Source organism: Thermobia domestica, chromosome 11 (genome assembly GCF_964235325.1).
Source record: "Thermobia domestica chromosome 11, izTheDome1.hap1.1, whole genome shotgun sequence".
NCBI classification, from domain to species: Eukaryota; Metazoa; Arthropoda; class Insecta; order Zygentoma; family Lepismatidae; genus Thermobia; species Thermobia domestica.
The window spans coordinates 231,511,537-231,534,553 of record NC_137464.1 but is presented as its reverse complement, the minus strand read 5'-3'; the positions used below and the strand labels follow the sequence as shown (position 1 = coordinate 231,534,553).

The following is a 23,017-nucleotide window of genomic DNA, read 5'->3' as shown; positions in this document are numbered from 1 at the left end:
ATTATTATTATTGTTATTATTAGCATTAAATTGGTTTGTAAATTATTTTTTTAAAGTTGAGTTAAAATATAAATAATAAATTATATACTCTTAGGATTTGTTAAAGTATTTTGTTTCAATAAATAATTTGGTCATTTCCTGGATTTTAGAGTAATTTGGCTTGAATTATCTTTTGTTAGGAAATTAGTAATTTAAAATACTCGTTGAATCATCTTTTCAACAAGCGCCTGCTACATCGTATATTCAACTTCGGAATATTTTTTCATTATTTATTGTTAATAGTAACAGTTTTGAGTAACGGCTGCAAGGAGTGCTACGATTGTCACAAGGATCCTTTGCCCAATTGACACTTAATCGTTTTACTTCCACTGGATTAGTACATAATTTTGTTTATTAGCTATGCTGAATTCTCATACGTGCAAAAGTAACTTTATTAATGTTTGATTAGTGTAGTGCAAACAGATTCCTAAATTTTGAATTGATTATAATAATGGGTAGTTGATTCTATAACGGTGTACTATGAACAAGAAAGTACTGATATGTGGGAATAACGTGGACTTGAGTCAGTAAGATTTTTCTGTATGTTTCTGCCATATTGTCTGAAGTAATCAACCGTTCCGACCGCTTAAACTGATTCTCTTATTTAGAGTTGTAAATCTTTTCAGAAATAAATATTTTTTCTTTGGGTTCGATTCCCCGTTGGACACTCATTCGATAAGATGTAACAGCTTTTTCAGGCCAGCCATGTTGAGTGAGGGTTTTGCTTAGGGAAGCCCCGGTTTTCCAGGACAGTCCCGATTTTCAGTGAAATTATCAACTGTCCCGAAAAATGCTTTTGGGACGCTTATTTTCCGGTTTTCGTTCGTCAGACTACAAAAATCAACCTACAAAACTAGTATGTCTCACTTAAAACGGAGGGTTTATGTAGCCAAATAATTCCAAACAAAAAACAAGGAGGTTGAAAATCACATCCATTCTTTTGTCCTATGGGGTTGTTTTGTTTTCAGAGGGAAGAAAAAGATATCTTTAAAAAGTATTCAAGAGAAGAATATTTTGACAATAATTTCTCGAAATATCACTTTCAATAGAAATGAGCGTCTTTTTTCTCGGTGACGGGCTTTAACTACTAGTTATTTTATACTTCGAATGTTTTTTTCCTAAATGCTAAATTTGCAACATTATTGTAGTGTTTCTGATTGAGGTGATGAAGCTACAAAGAAAACAATATCTCTGCAATCATAAAAGATAGGGTGTATTGTAATTGGCGCAATGTTTAGGACCCGTCGGACACAACAATAAGGGATGCCTATATTACCTTTTCTTCACATTCTTTATACATTTCTTGTGAGTCTTCATTTGTTAACTGTGTATAGAATAAACTGGAAAATTGTGAGTAATAATCTGGAAAAGACGGGCACTTAATTGATTCTGATCAGATGAGTAGGACCCCTCACCTTATATATAGCCTGAGATTGGTGTCCCGGTTTTTCGTTTACAAAACCTGGGAACCCTAGTTTTGCTGGCTTTCCCTCATTCACACCAGGCAAATGACGGGATGGTACCTAACATAATGGTAATAGGCCGCTTCCATCCTTCCTCTTCATTGGATAGTGTGTTTACCGAACGACGTAATCCCTCATGTATGTGAGAGGCTAAATAACTTTAGATTTCGACAACCCAGAAATCTAATTCGTAATTTCCAAATTACAAAAAAAAAAAAAAAAAAAAATTATAAATTAAATCTAGGAAAATGGTGAATGAAAAATCTTTCAAGGAAATGAAACTAAAAGAATTATAAAAATATTTTTATCTAGAAATAATCTTTTACCTATCAACTTTAAAAGCATAGTTGTCTATATTAAAAAATAAACAAGGTTCACTGCTAAGAGTAAAGTATTTTCTAATTTCACCTAACAATTTTCTGATTAATTTGGTGTAGGGCATATGTAAAAATATTCAGGATTTTTAACATTTACTAAAAGTTTATATTAATGAAAATATTTAATTTTGGTTTACTTGTCAACAGCCTTAGGGTCAATAACCGTGAGACAAAAACCTAAAGGAAACATTTATACTTGTAGCTATAAAAAGAATGCTAGCTAATTAGGAAACATCATTGAAATATGTGAAATTTAAGTAGAGATAATCTTTTGAAAATAAATGTAATCTATAGTGTTTTGTACAAACCAAAATATCGGAGTTCACCCCAATTCTCTAAATGTGCTACCAAGATACCACTACACGCCGCAATGTAAATTAAACCCTTTAAACACGAACAAGCAACTGAAAATTACCTTTACTTTCTGTATCATGGTTACGCAAATAATCCGATCTTGTTTACTGTAGCTGATTCCTTATAAATGTGATATTAATAATATATTATTAACGCTACACGTATAATTCCTGGATAAGCAAATTTGAGATGTTAATCATTAGTGCAAATTATAATGAGCAACGAAGTGGTATATTAATCATAAATGTAGGTTATCAATATTTCTTCACAAGTTATCGTAGAAGAAACATTTGAATTTTTACCAACCTGATCTACAAATTATAATTTATATTGAACACTCAGGATCTGATTTTATTAATATAAACCGTTGACTAGATTCAACTGTATCTATCAGTATTACATTAGAAGAATTATTTTTAATTGTATACTGTAGTTCAAACCATATAATTATTAATTCGGCATCTGAACACTAGGACCACTTGGTCTTGTGTTGTAGTTTAAGATTCATTAATACTTTATCAGGTTTTAAAGAGTAAACAGATCTGGGAAAACAAAAAGTCCTCATTTGGTTATGTGACTGGCAAATAAATTTCAAGAGCAAAGGTCAAACTAATTGTTATAATCACAGTATTTTAATGATTCACAACAGTTAAGTAAATTTAATCTTATTTTTCAATTTTCAAGCAAATATCTAAAATTGAGGTTAACAAATATGTTTATAGAACACCGTGCACTAGATTTAAATTCAACCGGATCACAGAATTCAATGATAATGTGACAGCATTTTTTGTTTAAATTTGTTGAACGATATTTACATCTATTAAAATTGACTGTCCCGAAACTTGATCTTAAAGTTCCTTACTGTTTTAACTTTTCAAAAAGAATTGTACACTTCTCCAAAACTTAAATACGCATGCATATTTCTCTAAGTCCCTTAAAATTTGGTAACAACATATTCTACGTAACAGGAGGGGAAGCAGTGATGAAACAAGACTTGAGAACGTCACAGATTGTTGTTTGAAATACTGAAATATTGATTGTTGTTCCTCTACTGTTTCTTAATATAATACTATTAAAACAAATCTGTATCCATTGCAAACATCTTGGTTAAAGAAAACACACACGCTTCTCGAAAAAAAATAGAAGGGTTAAGAAGTTCGTTATATAGTAATGCAAATGCAGTGGTGTTTACAGCTGTTTCGATAGGCCTGCGTGTTAAGTAATGTGGGATTCGAACTCCCACTGGCTGATTATGTTTTTTTTTTTTAAATTTTCTTTTATTCTTGTCGTGCTATTTCTTTTTCCTTTATATGATTTACGCGAGAGTGATTCACAATTTTTTTAACTTTGTAGAAAAATAAGAAGTCGTACAGGCGTGAAGCTTTTTACCAATTACATCTCCCAATGTAGTTTCTCCTTAGTGTAAGTCACTTCTTGCAGCGATTCGTAAGATTTTCCTAATCCTGAAAACAGATCTCGAGTTCTAGTATTCAGGAAAACACTATAAGTCATATTAATACCTTACTCAATACTGAAACATACGTAGTTCATTATTGTCACAATAGAATATCGTAAATTTTATTCCTCTCTTCAAACAACGGATAATACATTTTTCATTTCTACACTGATTGCCATGAAAACAAACGATAATAAAAAGCTAGAAGTATAGAAGTAGTCTCTTTATTTGGATTCAGCATGGTAGCAATAATTTTCTTACTTTTACAGTAAAACTGGAAGCTGTAGAAGTCTTAGTTAACTATCAGTTTCAATTCTGTTCTTGTTGGATCTAAAATTGTAGTACATAAAGAGATTGCTTTCATTTGGATTCAGAGTTTGAAAGACAGGGTTATCTCCGGCCTTACCCCGCCCCCCTATTGCAACCGGGAGTTACAATTTTCGGTTTTAATACCAAACAGGGGCGGATCCAGGACGGACTTCTGGGGGGGGGCGGTCGGCGGTAATACTGCTACTTTTAAGAGCTCCAAACTTGTTATGGATGGGTTTATTTATATATAAAATAAGAAAGTTTCCTCTTGTGTGGGGGGGGGCGATCGCCCCGATCGCCCCCCTCTGGATCCGCCCCTGATACCAAAACAATAATTTGAAAATCTACCGTTGTTTCAAAATACGCAACGCAGATGACTTGTGCATTGGAAGCGGAAAAATGTTGAACTGAATAACAGCTTCTCTTTAAATAGTCCTGATAGGTCTAGGAAGTATTAAACTCTTCAGGGGATTTCCAAGAAATCGACTAATTATATTATCATTACACTATTACTGTTTTTACAATCGCCCTGTACTGTTGATTTTATCGAAGAGAACTTAATGTAAAATGAGGAATTTTCTAATGTAGTCGTCGTCGTCTTCTTCCTAATAATTTTACACCAATTGATCTGTACAATTTTTTTTTTTTTTGTTTTGTTACTTCATTTTGAATAAAAATCAGTCAGCCTATTCAAGTGCTTTTTTCTCGTGAATGTTCGTAGGTATTATTATTATTATACGCGTCTTTGGTGTGGGACACCCAGATTCAATTCCTGGCGGGACCTTATGTAGTCGGAGCTCAGTTTAAGCTGTAGGTCCTTGTCTCATATAGCCTCTCAGCTGAAGAGGAACTAAACTCAAAATCAAATCATTATCATTATTAAGAAGGAAATAGAAAAAAGTTGTGAGGTAGTAAATTTGGCAAGACAATTTATTTCTTCGCACTGTTTTGTTACACCTATGAACTTTTGTTTAATTGGTGCATCAGAACGATGTTGTTCAGGTTTTCACGGCGATCTCACATTTTTGTCACTTAAACGTGTTACTAGTTCTCAATAAGATATAGTCACGCATCATCATTTGTTGCAGAGTCTATCGTACTGTGAAACTTCGTTATCTTTTATCAAATTTGAGTTGAATGTAACTCTTTGAGATTCATATGTAACCCAGATTTTACCTGTTAGTATCTGGAACTAACAGTACCTTGTGACGCACTTATGATGTGCAAGCGGTGTTGATGATTTAGGGATGCCAACCACTGTTTGCTTAACGGCCAAACAGAACAGTGATAAAAATGAAATCGACTCATTGAATTTGTAAACGTGTATTCATAATAGCTTTGAATTTCGTGTGTATTGTGTTGTTGTGTAGCTCTATCTGAAAGATATTAATTTGAATGTGTGTGTCAGTCTTAAGCTAATGTAGAGACGTTTATGGTTGATAGGTACATACCTTCACGCCGTGTAGAATCACGTGGTGATGAAAACAACGTATTAAGCTTCAGCTTTCTTCCAGAGTATTAATCCCAGATTTTTACCACGTTAATTTTACTAGTTATTAAATGAAGTTTTCGTTGTATTACTGCTGAGATCTCTATATCAGATCTATCCTCTATATCACACTGCCGATTTCACTCTCTCTTCAGGAAGTAATCTGAGACATGTATTACTGGAAAGTGCTGACTTGCTGTAATACAGTTTCTATAATCTGGTTGAAATCTCATACGTGCTCCCAGGACTCTGATAAAATCTTGATGAACCAAAAATCTCCCTGACATCACACCAAAATGAAATATATTTCAGCATGCTGTCCGACGGTTGTGTAGTTGTTTACAGATTATACAATTTTATTTACAATCACGTAAATACGAGTTTCTATATTAACATACATTATCAGACAAACTCTTGTGACACACAAATGCATAACAGAAAAGAGATTAAAAACATTTAAAATATAGCTACACTTTGTTTTTCCAAACTTCTGAAAATGATTAAATTTGAAGACTATGGTTTCACAATAAGAATGCCCTGAGAGTTCCATAAAGCACTGGCTATCACCTACCCTGAACAATCGCACATGAATATTTTGGGAATACGGGTGAGAGATATTTTCTAACGCTTTCAAACCTGTATTGTCTCAGGTTCAAAGCGATGGATGCAAGTAACATATTTAATTACGAATTTACGAAACAGCCTCTTTATAAAGATAAATTATATGCTCTCAAGGAAGCATTCGCTCACATTTTCCTATGGAAAAGTTTGTCCGGGAAAAAACCAAAGTGAGATGGGGCCACACTTTGATATATCGTACCTGCTGCTCACGGCAATGTAACTCCGAGGGGAAAAGGGAACAAGTACGACTGGAAAGAATATTCAAGTCGCTGCCCACTGTGTTCAGCATTCACATTTGGGAACCTTTCTCGTCAAAATTTTCCTCATGCTCTTCTGAATTCGTATCTTCAGCACTTCATTAGAGGGAGTTGTAATCTCTTATACGAAATACCTAGAATTTATATGACACACCAAGTCTTCATTCTGCAACACTATGTCATGGATGAAATCCATGTTTTCTGGGTCAGTATTGTTGAAAGTGCAAGCAAACCGCAGCAAACTTGTTGAACCGCAGCAAACTTCATCATCAATGAACGTCACACTTTTCGAAATCTGCAACTCAAATTCTCACAATAGCATTAGAAGTTGCATGGCTCCCCAACGACTGACATCTATCAAGATGGAATTTTGGGAACATATTCTTCTTGTAGTGTTATTCAATCATTCATCGGTTTTTCGTCCGTTTTTCCTTGGCCATGCCTATTCACAGGGCAATTCTGTCGATTTGCTGGGTTTGGGGTAAAATTAAACTGTAAGACGAATGATGTAGGTGAGAATTATATCTCCATCATGAATTTTTTTATGCTAGCTTGAACAATCCATATCAATTACAGAGGTATCTCGCTAAGTATTTAACACAAAAGGACAGTACTACTACTACTACAAATAATAATAATAATAAGCCAATCAATAACATTATAATATTGTACTGGGCATATGTTAAACAGCATTCGCTACCTTTCACATGTCATGAGATCAATTTCAAATTATAACAAAATGAATATATGAAACCAGAATCGTAGGAATATGTAATATTTTTGTAATTACTTAACACAAAAACTGGAAGCTTTAGAAAGTTATATTCTTCCAATTTCAATTTTTATCGTCTTGGATCAGCGTTTGTAAACCAGGTTCTATCTTTCTCTTTATCCCCCTATAGATCTACCACTTTCGGCTTTAATATTAAAACACATAATTTGCAAATCTATCGTTGTTTCACAATACGCAGCACAATACACTTGTTCATTAAAAGGTAAAAATTAACCGAAGAATGATTTAGGTTGTCAGGTAATAGTTCTAGTAGGACTTGAAAATATTTAATTTCACATATATAACACATTTCAAAAAACTAATTAATCATTTCCATTACGACTGGTGTTGTTTTTGTAATCACATTGTGTTATTTATTTTAGTCAAGAGGGTCTAACATTGGAAGAAGGGAATTTCTTGCCGTAGTCGTTGCCTACTGTCTAAATAAGTACTATACCAACTCATATTTTTGGATTTCTTTGTAATTTCAATTTAAGTCTATTCAAGCGCTGTTGCTTTGTGTATGTTCTTAGGTATTTATAATTATTATTATTTGATTTCAAAACTGCATTTGCCAGACGCAGCTCTAATACGAATGGTGAGAATAAGATAGGCTATTGTTATATGATATTAGGATAAGAGTCATATGATATCAGTAATCAGCGCTGTAGCGATAATGATTGGACCAATCGCTCCACTATTAACTTAACATAAGAAGTTATCAGTGAATTATTTGTGGGAACCATCTCATATGCAGTGTTGTGTTTTATTGAATATAGTACAACCAGATTTAGAGTTCAATAGTATACAATTCTTATCTAGTACACACGAAGTTTCTAACAAACTTTCGCAGTTTTAAAGTTTAAATTTGATACGCATCATAGTTATCTTTAACGTACCTTTGTTAATTTGTTACGTACATTTCACGATATTAATAATAACACTTGTAAAAGTGCCTTAGAAAAAGATGATACATTATCTCTAAATATTTTTATTTCCAAGAATGAATCGGAATGAATTGTTAGTTTTCTTAAACAGCCTGTCTCTTCGTATGGTGTCGGTCTTAGGCAAATGACCCTTTTAGTTCACCTACGAGACAGCTCTGGCTATCAAATTACAATCTTTAAAGACCTGCAAAACACTATTCACAGACGTAACTAATTCAGTATTTAGTACCAGCTCATCCAATGGAGATTCATCAGAGGCTAGAAACAATTTTGTTTGGTAGCATCACAGAAATCAAGTAGGCTCTTTTCTTTAGTTTATTAGATATTTCTGGAGAGTCCATAGCGTATCAAGACGACTGGTGTCCTTGGGAAATGCGCCAAGATTTTACCACTGTCCGAAGTCAGAACATAGGTCTACATAGTGTATAGGTGTGCCTGGTCTATAGGTTGAGTTTTTAAAGATTTTAAAAATAATGGACCAGAACTTACAGTTAAAACACTCTTTGTGTCACAAATATTAATTATAAGTTTGAAATGACCTCATTAAATAATTCGTGGAAACTATTGAAGTTTCTCAAGAAGCACCAGGAAATAGCGATACGAAGTTCAAGGACAACTGATCTAAACTAAATCAGGGCAGCAGCAATGACTGTAGGAATGAAATATGAAAAAGAAAGAAATTATTAGAAGTACGAATTACTGGAAGTTTGGTATAAAGTTCGAGAATAAAAATATGAAGGGGAATCAGTATGTAAATTAATGTCTCCAAAGAAGATAAATCCAGCCATATGTGCCCAGCCATCACACATTATGTATATACAGTGCTCACTGAATTGCGATCACCCTTCCACAGATGGAGCGATCAGAAGCCGAGTTGAAAGTATGACCATCCCGACTGGAAGTATTGCTGAGAAAGAATAGTTAGCAGGTAATACAGAATTACCGTGGGAGGTGGCCAGGATCAATTACTATTTCACAAGAGCAAGATTGTGGGTCCCCGGGCAACAGGTAAATCAATAACTCAGACAGCAATACTTATGTGTTCGTTCCAGTTCAGTGACGGTATATAAGAAGTCGCAAGAAAATGGGATACCAGCCTTTAAGAGACGGAAATGCAAGGGCGTATGGAAAGTCACGACGCAGGGCGAGCGTCGGGTCAGGCGGCTCGTGACAACCAAACGAACATTAGTGTTCGGGAATTACGTGCTAAATACACTACTGGATGCACAACACCCATAGCCCACGCAACTATGCGGTGTACACTTGCACACATGAAGTTCTACAGCAGACCACCCTCTCGTCACCGCGGACTTTGTTGCGCTTGAGCACAAGAGCACACTAATTGGACCTCGATGATTGGAAAAGAACGTGTTGGTCCGATGAATCATGGTTTGTGCTATACCACTAGAACGGTCGCATGCTTGTGTTGAGCCAACCACACGAATCTTTGCACGCCTCCTGCAAGGTGCGTACTGTACAGGCAGGTGAGGTCGGCTGTATGGTTTCAGGATGATTTTTTTATGATCTCAACGTGATATTTTCTCAACATTAAAACTGAAAGTGGTAGTAAGAAATATTAGAGTAAAGACAGAATAAATTCTTGGGACACTTCATTGATTGCAGGAAACATTTTTTACTATCTACGACCGCTTTTACTCTATAGCGAATAGCACTCAAACCGGAACTACTCGATTTTCTGTCACATTTTTCTCAGCGGAAATCACTAGCATCCCAAGAAATCCCCAACATCAACAGTCACACTGGGTAGAGTAAAAGCTTTAACCCATTTTAATAAATATATAGTAACATCTATGAACCCTTACAAAAAGAAAAAAATGGTCACATTATTTATTATCTTGGTGTTTGGAAATCGTTAGATACAAACCGAAATTAGTTAGCGACTTTCTAAAACATAATTCTGAAGAAAGAATGAAATGAATTAGAATATGTAAAGCAAGAAGAGTGGAAACTTTTTACTCCATTTTTTTTTTTTTTTTAGATAAATGAAAGCAGCTAGTGGGATTCGACCCACATAAAAAAAGTTTGAAGGCCAACAGAAAGAAAGGAGTAAACACGTACGACGGCTATAAGACCACCTTTCTGCTATATTGAAAGCGTGTGTATTGTCTTCAACTATGCAAAGATATATATGCATTTACCAAGTACTACTTCGCTCTGAAACTAACGTTGCATCTAGTAATGGAATAGGACCTAAATATTTCAAAGAAGAAACAAGGTGTGTTGGGAAGGCTTCACAGCTCTTTTTTTCGTATAACTTCCTTTCCTATTATTTCGGTGTCTTGTTGCCTCACTGGGGGCCGCGGTGGCTCGGTGGTAAAGCGTTTACCTCTGGTGCATTGGGCCCGGGGTTCAAACCCTGCTCCAGCAAAAGTGAACGTTGTGGTGGACAAACACCGTGTACGTGGGTTTCCTCGAAATTCTCCCGTTTCGTCCCACTTTATTTATTCCACCATTTCATTCAGTTTTCATTATCACCCTCTCCTTTAGCCTAGCCGCCATAAATGTGGGAAGCAAAACTCAAATTTAATTTCATTTCATTCATTTGTTGGATAACTTAAGGGACGTAAAAATTTAGGCGAGTAAATACATTTTGGAGAAGTGTACATTAAATCAAGTGTCAGTAGTGTATATTCAAAATAGAAAATGAAATGAAATCTCTAAGTTTAACGTCCCACGGTTATGCCGGTTAGGCTAAAGGAGACGGTGATAGTGAGAAATGAGTGAAATGGTGGAATGAAGAAAGTGGGGGAAACGGGAGAACCCCGAGAAAACCCACGAGCATGGTGTTTGTCCACCACAAAGTCCATACGGCGCGAGCTTCGATCGAACCAGGACCCCAAGCACCGGAGGTGAACGCTCTACCACTGAGCCACCGTGCCCCCCGCGTTCAAAATAGATTTTAAGATGAATCTGAGAAACATACAAGTAGGAATGCGCACGAGTCGAGACATTTCTCGAAACTCGACTCGACTCGAATGTCCTGAAAATCTTTCTATAATTTTTAATATTTATTTTGAAGTAAGCTTTCACTCAGAAATTGCCTTGAATCCAATTCCACCATTTGTTACTTTAGAAAGGTACAGAACGCTTAAACTTAACAGGGCCGGCTTAAGCCACTTGGACCGATTTCTCCCAATCGGATCCCACGCCTAAGGGGACCGGCGGTAGTGCCCTCTACTCTGCTGTCCAGTTTAATCTATTTTTTCAGTGCCGTTTTAACAGCATATTAGGTTACGAAGCAAACAAGTGTGTTGTGGTCTCTAGGACTAAATTTTGCTCCTAGTATATGTAATTAATAAATGCCATTATGCTCGCGGGGCCCCAAGCCAAGATCTATGATACCGTTAAGATGGCTCTGCTACTCTCGGTTGTCAAGTACACACAACAGCATATTACAATACAACTACATCCATAGACTACACAAGGGAGGGTATGTCCTCTCCCTAACAAGTAAATGAATAGTTTATACTAAGTTTCCAGGCATAAGCAAAAAATTTCTGAATTTATTGCTGCAGTAGTTTATTTTTCACAACTTTTGTTGTAGAAATTGATATTACGTCCAGGGAGTATTGTGCAAACCCTCAACGCCCCCAAACTTCCTTATATACATCCCTGGGCTTAAAAATATTTTCGTTGAGTTTGTATAAAAATCTATATCATTATACTGGGTGTACACCCTCTTTTATTTTGAACACTCCATTAAGTAAAAGTTTCTGGCGTTCTTACTGATTACGTAATGTCATACTACCGCGAATATCGAAATGGTATCAAATAAATCAGTCTCAGTGCGACTTCTTTGCATATCCTTTTTCTTATTTCAGCAGCGCAAATCTGTCTTCAACATTGAGGAAGACTGGTAAGACCGTTCCGCTCATTGTTTTAGGGATGTTCAAAAACAATGATGTGGGGGATCAGGGAAGTAAAGTTGTCTTCAACATTGAGAGGCAGTCAGAGGCTTATTCTGGGGGACATCAATTTCATCTCACTTTCTTTCATGGCAGTCGGACACAAATTATCACATTTCTCTCCCCAAAATACATTTCAAATCGGATTATTGGGCGGGAAGGTCTCCCCAGTTCGAAGATTGGGAGGACATGTCCTCGTCATCCCTCCGGGATTTGCGCTAGTGCTTATTATAGCTATATTAAAAATTCAAAACCAGAGAAGAAACTACCCTCTCATGCAAAAAATCCCGTGATTTTATTTTTTTTAAAGTCACGTTAGGAAAACCGAATATATACTATTTTTTTAGCAGTGCATAATGAATAGGTGGCTGCTTATAATGACTGGTCTTCTAACTCGAATAATCTGGTCGAAAATATGTCATGCATCTTTCATCAGTTCCTTAAGGTTTGTGATCGTCTCATCACTATTTCATTTTGTCTTTAGTCAATAATGATTTAAAGCTGATTATACCTTTCATAAGTAGCTACCTACGATATTCTCACTAGCGTACATTAGGTTTTCCTGACTTGAGCTCTTTTCAAAAAGATCTCCAAAGATTTTATATATTACGTGACCCTCTTTAGATTTAAAAAGCCTAGAGAGATACAAGATGACCGACTTCAAGATGGCGGCCATAATAAGCATACCCTCAAATAAATGTATATTTCCCCCCGGTGTCGATTAACGTGTTTTTGTTTTTCATCCTTTTATCCGTTTTAGAAATAAAATGTGATTTTTAAATTTCAAAACGCCTTCGGACTCAAGAACAAAAACGCATTCGGTATCTCCTATCCGTGGACAATTTGAAACTGTTATACCGGGATGTGGACGATTTTTCTGTCCATTTATCAGTACGGATGAGTGCTGGGTACATCATTACAGCCAGAAGCAAAACAACAAACAATGGAAGCACCCCTCCTTCCCTTCCCCAAAGTAGGCAAAGATGATGCCCTTTGCTGGGAAAGTGATGGCCTCTATTTTTCTGGAATTCCCAAGGTGTGATATTCATTGATTACTTGCAAAAGGGCCATACCATCACAGGACAATACTATAGTGACCTTTCGAAAAAACTTCGAGTCCAAATTTAAGAAAAAGGGCCACAAATGATCTCAAAAGGCGTTCTCTACCATCATGATAATGTTCCCGGACACATCAGCAGTTGCCATGCCTACTATTCATGAATGCGGCTTTGATCTCGTTCCTCATCCACTCTATTCTCCAGATCTGGCCCCTCAGACTTCCATTTGTTCCCTAATATAAAAAAGGCTCTAGCAGGACGACGTTTCGCAAGGGATAATGACGTCGCACAACGTAAGGAAAAATTTTCTACTGGAATAAGAGCACTACAGCACCGTTGGAGCAAGTGTGTTGTTGTCCAAAGGAATTACGTTGAAAAATAAAGATATTACCAAATCTACACTTCTTATAGTTTCCTCAAGGCTCAAAACTTTTCAGTCACTTCTCGTATATATATATATATATATATATATATATATATATATATATATATATATATATATATAGTTGTAAACCTGGGGCCCGCAAAATGTTCCCAATCGGACCCCGCACTACCTAAGACCGGCCCTGCTTAATAGTTAATCTTATTTAATTTTCATCTCAATTCAGTTAATTAAAACTAATAATTAATGTCGTGATATTTGATTGTAGTTTATATATAATAATAATATTTGACTATCTGGTTTGTATTGTGGCAGTACGCATATATTTGGTTATTTTATTTTTATTTTTTTATTTCAAATTTTACTTTTTATGTACAAATAAATTTTAAATATTAATTTATTAAATAATATTTAGCAAAACAAAGTTAAAAAGAAACAAACAACAACAAATTATATAAAAGTTTGACATTGCATTTAATTTATAAAATAATTATATAACAGTGCCATTTAAAAAACTATAATTTGGCAAATTATTTTAATTGTTAAAAATAAAAACAAATTTTAAATTATGTATTACTAAAAAATATAAAAATCTAGTGTTATGAAGTTTGTAAAATGTTTGTTAACACAAACACAATTTTGGGTATATTAAAATTGAAAAGTATTGCGGACACAGGCATTTTAAGAACTGCAATCGCTGAACAACAATGAGGAAACTAAAAAGTTTCCTGGAGCAAAAAAAAAAAAAAAAAAAACACGCTTCTAACGTCATGTTGAGAAGGCAAATTGCAGATTTAAAAAAGTAAACAAAAATCCAAGGATGGAAGGATTCAGGCAAATTTAAAAAGTAAATTCAAAAATCCAAACGACAATTAACCTTTATTTTACGACTTGTCAGTACACTGCCAGAATAGTAAATCCGTTCTTTCCCGCGTGTCACTGCACTGACACAGGCGAAAGGTCTATTTTGACCCGCGAGCACACGGGTTGTGAACCAACGTTTTTGGTTAATTTCACTATGGACTATCTCTTCATACAATAAGTACAACAAAATACTTTGGTTTGTGTAATATTTACCTGTACCTTGGGCAGAAAGTACTCATACATATGCACTATACTTAGTAGAATGTTCATTTCATATTAACAGAAGAAGAATGTTTTTAATATATGTAAGAGATTATTATGGGATAGTTGATGATATGGACATGTTTTATGGTTACCTAGTCAGTGAGTTTGTGTATTTAACAGTTTTAAGAAAAGGATATTATAAGTTATATCAAATAATAAACCAGTTTAACATCGTTTATAGACGTTGTCAGTTTTATTAAAAAGGTGAGATTAATGGTATTTAAATATCGAAGCTAATATTTTTATGCCAAAGAATTACTACCACTTCGGATTTTTATCTCAGCAAACGAACCAGGTTTACGACTATCTTTTTGATAAGTCGTTGTAAAAATTTGGTTTACCTCACCCGGGACTTTGTAAATTCAATTCCCGAAGAAGAGTAAGGCTGAATTTACTTTCATATTACAGTTAATGAATACGAACTTAACTATATTGCGAAGTGGTAAAGTAATCATAAGAAAAATGGACAACGAAACAATGCAGCAGGAATCAAATACTAGTGATAGCGATGAGACTAGTGTAACACCAGGATTGGCATCGGAAGATATCTTGTTAGCTTTACAGCGACAAATAATGCAGATGTCTACCGAGATATAGCAGACCATGGAACAGAAGTTCAACGAAGCTCACAAACAAAATGAAGAATTAAAGCAGACCATGGAACAGAAATTCAACGAATCTAACAAGACCATGGAACATAAGATAGAACTGAAGTTTGACGAAGCTAACAAGCAATATGAAGAATTAAGTAGACGGATAGAACAGAAATCAAATGAAACGAAACAGACAATTGTCCAGGTGGTGAACGACATTTCCTCACAGTTCGAGGAAAAGTTAAAAAGGATATCCGATGATTGTCAAGAAAAGCACAATCAACAAAACCAAGAAATTAGTGCTGTAAAAAAAGATTTAGAAGTAATAGAATCTTCCATTAAACAGCAAAAGATGCAGGTCAGCAACAACTCTAATAACATACGTGTAAATACACAGTTGTTAGCTACTATTCAGGAAGAGATTAGAACGTTACAGGCTAAAGACAATATTTACCGTAATAACTTGGGTAGTGATCGCTTTGAGTTGCCCCACTCACCAGAGATGAACTCGCCTTCGCCCGGATCGGATGAGGATATTATACTAGAAGAAAGTTGTCCGAAGAACACTGATGAGCGAAACATAGATGGTGTCATGACACAGCACGTCACGAATAGGAACTATCACTCAACAAGAACAAGGAATGAGAAAAGGAAGGTAAAATTAAGTGTTAAGATGAGTGAAATTAGAGCTATGAGCAAATTCAGTGGTAAGTGTAATGAGAATGCTACTTCTTTCTTAGAGAAATTCCAAGACGAATGCAATATAATGTCTATCGATCGATCACAATATATGAAATTAATACCCCATGTATTACTCCCACCTTGTTCCTTATGGTTTAAAGCATTACGTGATCACATTAGTACCTATGAGGAATTCAAAGCGGCATTGATCGCAAATTATGAAAATGACTTTTTGCTGGCAAATAGAGATGCCACCCTTAGAAATCAACACTTCAATCCTCGATTGCACAAATCTCTTGTAGAGATTGTTGTAAATGTCTACAACGAATTAAAGGTCGTTAATCCTTTGCAATCGGAATCGAGAATAATAGCATCGATTCGAAATTTGCTTCCATTTAAACTGCAACAGATCTTATTTTCTACACAGTGTATGAGTTTCAGCCATTTATTGATGCTTGTCCAATGCTACGAAACTCAATACCATGCCATGAACCCACAATCAGGAATGGGTAAAAATAAGAATAATTCAGATCATTTGGTGCCTGTTCGGAATTTAAATATTCGGAGTGTGAATAATACAGGACCTAACCTAAGCCGAGTATACTCTAGCAATCAAAATGCGCACAATAGGCAAGGTTATGTAGAGAATCCGCCTAACCTAATTAATAGTAGCAATTCGTATGTTAGACCATATAGTCAAAGTAGATATAAAAATAATCGAAGTACTGAGCGAAATTCCAGAAATGCAGCGAACTACGTGGATAGACGTAATTGGAGATCAAGAGATGGGACTTCATACCAAAGTCAGAATCACGATGAAAGACATGTACAACACAATGTAGAACCTAATCATGATAGCGCAGTACAGTGTACGTTATTAGAACCGTATGCAAGTTCAAATGTAACCTGATTACCGTTACTGAAATTAGGTTAAATTCATGTTAGTTGTAGATTCTTGTAAATTTTCATTTTAAGTTTATGTGTTAATATCAATAATGAAAACGATTCTTAAAAATACTTGAAATGCTTAAATAGAGTTTTAGGTAGATTGGAAAATTAATTTTCAAATGATTTTTATTCTTTCTTGTTAATATGAGGAATTATAATTCGATTTATAATCAATTAAAAGCAAAGATTATTTATATTAGATTGATTTGTGTTGAAAACTTAATTGTCAAAGATTATGTTAAAAAGAAGCTCTATTCTATAAAATCAATTATCCAACGACTACCTTGAAAGAAATTCTTCTTTATTATAATATCTTAGTGCTACGATGTATACCTTTATATGCAACATCTAACTTATTTATTATATAATGCGCTCTGACTATTTGTAACCAACGTTTGTCCTTTACGATTTTTGAAATCGCACCCGTCGACGACTAATTAAATAAGCGACGATATTTTTAATAAGAAAATGTAATAATAATATAATGGATAATAATGAAATAAATATAATTAATGTAATTAAAGATAAATATTGATGAAATGAAAGAATTGTTATGAATGTATTTATATATATATGTATATGTGAAATATAATGAATAGATATACAAGGTGCGATCAAAATATAATGGACATATATAATATAAGAACACTAATGTAAACGGACCAGTGGTTCTTGAAGATAAAAGCCAAGCCTACTCATGACTTTTATATTCAGTCCCTTTGTCGAGCGACATTTTTATACAACAAAATACTTTGGTTTGTGTAATATTTACCTGTACCTTGGGCAGAAAGTACTCATACATATGCACTATACTTAGTAGAATGTTCATTTCATATTAACAGAAGAAGAATGTTTTTAATATATGTAAGAGATTATTATGGGATAGTTGATGATATGGACATGTTTTATGGTTACCTAGTCAGTGAGTTTGTGTATTTAACAGTTTTAAGAAAAGGATATTATAAGTTATATCAAATAATAAACCAGTTTAACATCGTTTATAGACGTTGTCAGTTTTATTAAAAAGGTGAGATTAATGGTATTTAAATATCGAAGCTAATATTTTTATGCCAAAGAATTACTACCACTTCGGATTTTTATCTCAGCAAACGAACCAGGTTTACGACTATCTTTTTGATAAGTCGTTGTATAAGGCACATCATTTTTAAAAAAAAATATGTGTGCTCGCGGGTCAAAGTAGACCTTTCGCCTGTGTCAGTACAGTGACACGCAGGAAAGAACGGATTTACTATTCTGGCAGTGTACTGATAAGTCGTAAAATAAAGGTTAAAGTAACCTCGGAGCGCGAAGTCGCGCAATTGCGTTCTAAAATAACAAACTTATACTTTTACAATTACCAAAAAAGTCAAAATATAAAGATAATTAGTTTACGTTAAACTCGGAAATTCATATTTTATCGTCGTTACTGTAAACGCATAAATAAAACCAACTCGCTGTTCAAAAAATTTACCCCGACGCCCAGAAAACTTAAACCTATTATCACACCAACCATCTGGAATTGCTGTTAGAAACCGATCATCAGTCCAAAAACTACAAAAAACATTAAAAGTATGTGTTACTTTCTAATTCTGTTGTCAGCGATTCAATGTTTAAAAATGCCATATTCAATTTGGCAAATATAAAATACCCAATATTACCTTCCAACACACTACAGAAAAATTTACATACAAATTTAAAATACATAAACCAAATAATAGTTAAAATTAAATTATTATTCCATGCAAGTCATTACCTCTCGTATAATTTATGTTTAATTTAATATTCCCATTCATTCTAAAAGGCAAACAAAAGATAACTTTCCTGCGTTCAATTTCATCCCCAAAATATAAACACTAAACGAGGAAAGTTATTATGGTGGAGGCGCCGGGAAATAGCTGTGGATCTTTATTCCTTCTTGAAGCCAGTTACAAGGGACTAGAAATATATGTCCCTTTTGTCTTTTCCTCGCTGGTACATCCTCGCGCTTTTCTTTGTTCATTCCTTTTTCGTATAGTAATATAAACCATAAGTTCTCTGAACCGAACAGATTTTTTTTGAAAAGACACACGCCTCATAACAAAATAATCCCAACAAATTTGTCTGTCGCCAAAGTCCAATTAAGGTTGAATTCCTGAGATAAATGAAGCAATAAGGCAAAAATGGACGGTAAACAAAAGTCAGTTTCTCTCTCTGCCACAGACACACACATGCATACATGACATTGGTAACCGTAAATGGAAATGTGCATTCAAGATGCAGAAATATTTGAAAATTCCTATTCAATTATCTATACAAGCCGGCAACGAGTCTTTTGTTTTGGCCACGGGTGCAGTCCGAACTACCCTTTCTTCCTACCAATTTTACAATTTAGGATTGAGCTTCTTACGGGAAGTGTAGCTTACCGAAGGACGACACAGATGTTTTCGAAACTATTGTGCTATTGTTTTTTCATATGCTAAAGAAAAAAGTAATTAAACTTTGGCAGAAACTTCTTTGGATGTCGACGCCCGCTTATTTGTGTTACTTGTGGACACATTGAGAAAAGCAATTTAGTAAACCAAGCTTTGTGCCTGAAAACTTATTTTTATTTATTTCTGACTGATAATCAATTTAACTCGTTGTGCTGGCTTACAGATGGAAAAGATTGAAGTTCCCACCACGGCAACTCAAGAGACCGCGTGAATCTGAACATTTTGCAAGAGGCTTCGGTTTCGGGTACACTAAAACGTGGTGGGATAGATTTGCATCAATTAAATAATCTTTAATTCAGTTGCTCGTGTGATTTGTTGTATGATGTGGCAGACGAGAAAGCTGTAAATATTTCCGATTTGTTGTATGATGTGGCAGACGAGAAAGCTGTAAATATTTCCGAATTATGAACATTTTAATTCATTTTAATTCATTATGAACATTTTAATCTTAAACTTATAAGTGTATAGTGTGTAGTGTGTAGAGGAACGTCGAGTAGTTATCTCCACATATGACAAAAATTTAGTCGCCTTTTTAAAATTGCCAATGACCATGTGAGTACATTTCTTATTCTATGTTTTAAATTTTTATGCTGTCTTTTCGTAATTTACGTTGCTGTTTGGAATAGGCTATAAAACGTAGATATTTAAACAGGGACGTACGCAGGAAATGGGATTTGGGAGTCCAGACCCTCACCCCCCCCAAAAAAACAATCTTTCTTCACATTTAGTCTAATTCTAGAGGCAAGTTTGCAAATTTTAATATAATTTATCCTCGAATTTGAACTCCCCAAATGCTTTTGACAATTCCGAAATACACTCCTGCGTACATGCTTATATTTCAGTTATCTTATGAATATGCTGTTCTACACAAAAGTAGGGTTTCGTGTCTGAAGAATAGGGGCTATTTGTGATTATTATTATTATTATTATTATTATTATTATTATTATTATTATTATTATTATTACTCTGAAAGGTATGCAACCGACTTTTTCATTGTTGTGAACGTGAGGTCCAGCGTACCGACACCTATATTACGAGAGTCACTACGGAAGTTTTGAGATGTGAAATAACTTACATAATTAAAATCAATTTAACACTTACATTTTCTCAAAGTATTCACCATTACACTGTGCACAGTTTTGCATCCTCGGAAACCACTTTTCGAAGCAGTGTTGCCAGTCTTTTTCTTCAAGTGTTGAAAGTTCATTCCCGTAAGTCAGAACAGCTTTTTCAGGGCTGCAAAATCTCTTCCCACGCATGCAATCCTTGATCCTGGGGAACAGAAAAAAAATACAAGGGGCCAGGTGAGGACTATACGGCGGATGAGTCATAAGTTTGACCTCCGTAGATTCTAAAAACTAAATTGTGATGTTGGCCGTGTGTGCGGACGCGTTTGTCATGATGAAGCAGGATCCCACGTAATCCAGTACTTGAACGCCGTTCCCGAAGCTTCTGGAACACTTTTGTTAGGAAAAGAGTGGTGTACCACTGAGCAGTAACATTCCTTTGTTCTTTAAGTGGAACAGTTGCAATATGGCCCGATTTAGAGAAGAAAGTTGCGACCATCTTCTTCCCCACACTTCGCGGTCGCCTCACTTTCGTGGGTGGATTTTCGTCTGGAAAGATCCAAACTGTAGACTGGTGTTTATTTTCAGGGTCAAATTGATAGATCCAAGTCTCATCACCAGTAACAATATCAGACACACGTCGAGAATTGCCTCCATCAAATCTTGCAAGTACTTCTTCACACCATTCCACACGCATACGCTTCTGCTGTTATGTCAGTGTGAGGCATCCAACGAGATGAAACCTTCATGAGCCGAAGATGATCATGAAGAAATTTTGTTACTGCTGGCGATCAAATGTTCACTGTAGATTCAATGTCCTTGAAAGTTGTTCGAGGATTTTCTTGAATCATTTGTTCCACAGCGGCAATGTTTTCATCTGACACAGCTGTTGCCGGCCGTCCAGCTCTCAATCCATCTTTACGCGATGTCCGGCCTCTTTTGAATTCACCAAACCACCAAAAATTGTAGCACGGGAAGGAGCAAGGTCCCCAAATGCCCCCTGCAAACGGTCAAGGTTTTGTGTCTCGTTCAAACCACTTTTGAAATCGTAAAGGATCACTGCCCGAAAATGTTCCCTTTCGAGCTCCATTCTAGACAGCCGAATACTACTCACATCAACAAACAAGTGAAGGCGATACGGCCACGCCGATAAGCAAGGCGAGTTGAAACTTCCTTCGCTTCTTCGCTCTAGATACCACTACCGAACGCAATTATAGGAATTCAAATACTGTGCCACAACAATGCGTATTTCAAAACTTTCGTAGTGACCCTCGTATTAGAAACAGAAACGCTGGTTATAATTATTGTGTCTTTGTTCCCATGAAAGCAATAGGGCAACATAACGTATGGATTATTCGCTTCCAGACCTACCTACTATCGATATAAACATGTCCTGGCGATAGCAGCGCCACCTGCCGAGAAATGCCTACCAGTGAGACACATGTGCGGTGCATATAGTATCAGTGAGACTGCTGGCCGTGTATAGAATGGGGAAGACGCGCGAACTATTTGAGTTTAACCGAGGGAAGGCTGCAATGGCCCGGAGACTCGGTACGAGAATTTCGGAAACTGCAGGACTTGTCGAATGTTCGAGGAGTGCTGTAGTGAGTGTCTTTAATAAGTGGCGAAACCAAGAGAAACGACGTCCAAACATCGAGGGGGCAGACTGGTAAAACAAGACAGGCAGCAAACTCTGGCGGAACTAACATCAGACTTTAATGCTGGGCAAAGTACAAGTGTCTGAACACACAGTGCATCGAACAATCCTAACAATGGGCCTCCGTAGCCGACGACCCAACCATGTGCGAATGTTAACACTACGACATCGGCAACTACGACTGAAATGAACACGTGACCATCGTCACTGAACCTTGACGCAGTGCCAGAACATTGCATTGTCTGATGAATCCCGGTACGTTCTTCATCATGACGACGGGAGGGTGCGAATCCGTCGTGTTTCAAGGGAACATCTCCTTGACACCTGTACTGCGGGACGGAGACAAGTTGGCGGAGGCTTAATTATCCTCTAAAGAACATTCACGTGAGCATCCATGTGTCTAGTGGAGCTCGAAGAAGGCATCACGATGGCCGATGCAGTTCGCACACTGCTTGCAGACGACGTACACCCCTTCATGACGACCATGTTTTCCAGCGGTAGAGGCATTTTTCGACAAGATAATGCACCATGACACAAGGCCAAGAGTATGACGGAAGTTCGAGGAACACAGGGGCGAGTTCCAAGTGATGTGGTGGCCGCGCAACTCGCCGGATCTGAACACAATCGAACGCATCTGGGATGTGATTGAACGTGACGACAGAGCGCATAGCCCCCCTCCCCGGAATTTACGCAAATTAGATGACTTGTGTGTGCCCATGTGGTGCCAAATTTCTTTAGCGAACTACCAAGGATCATTGCGTCCGTGCCAAGACGCATCGCCGTTGTTATCCGTGCCAAAGGTGGACATACTGACAATTAGGTAGGTAGTCATAATTTTCTGGCTGATGTATGCGTATATTTTAACTTGTATGTTTTGTCTAGACTCGAATTTCCAGACGTCTCGTTTCGAATTCGAGACGAGACAGAAACATATTTTTGAGTCGAGACAGGCTCAAATCTCGACTCGACTCGTGCGCATCCCTACATACAAGTCAAATTCTGCCGTCATGAAAGGAAGACT

The 23,017-nt window shown here is 36.0% G+C and overlaps 1 protein-coding gene across 15 annotated transcripts in view; it reads right to left on the bottom strand.

Annotated features, from left to right (window-relative positions):
- Nucleotides 1-23,017, bottom strand: part of LOC145664809 (uncharacterized) — a 121,451-nt gene that overhangs the window by 48,544 nt on the left and 49,890 nt on the right. Inside the window, exon 4 of one of the 15 annotated variants that reach the window (XM_081731795.1) lies at nt 6,838-6,857. The exons of 13 other annotated variants lie outside the window; for them this stretch is intronic. In XM_081731795.1, the coding sequence (XP_081587921.1) occupies nt 6,853-6,857 (5 nt within the window). In that variant the 3' untranslated portion in view covers nt 6,838-6,852. Of the gene's footprint in view, nt 1-6,837; nt 6,858-18,173; nt 18,323-23,017 lie in introns of those variants that run through there. One more of the 15 variants, XM_081731792.1, reaches the window with a different exon arrangement.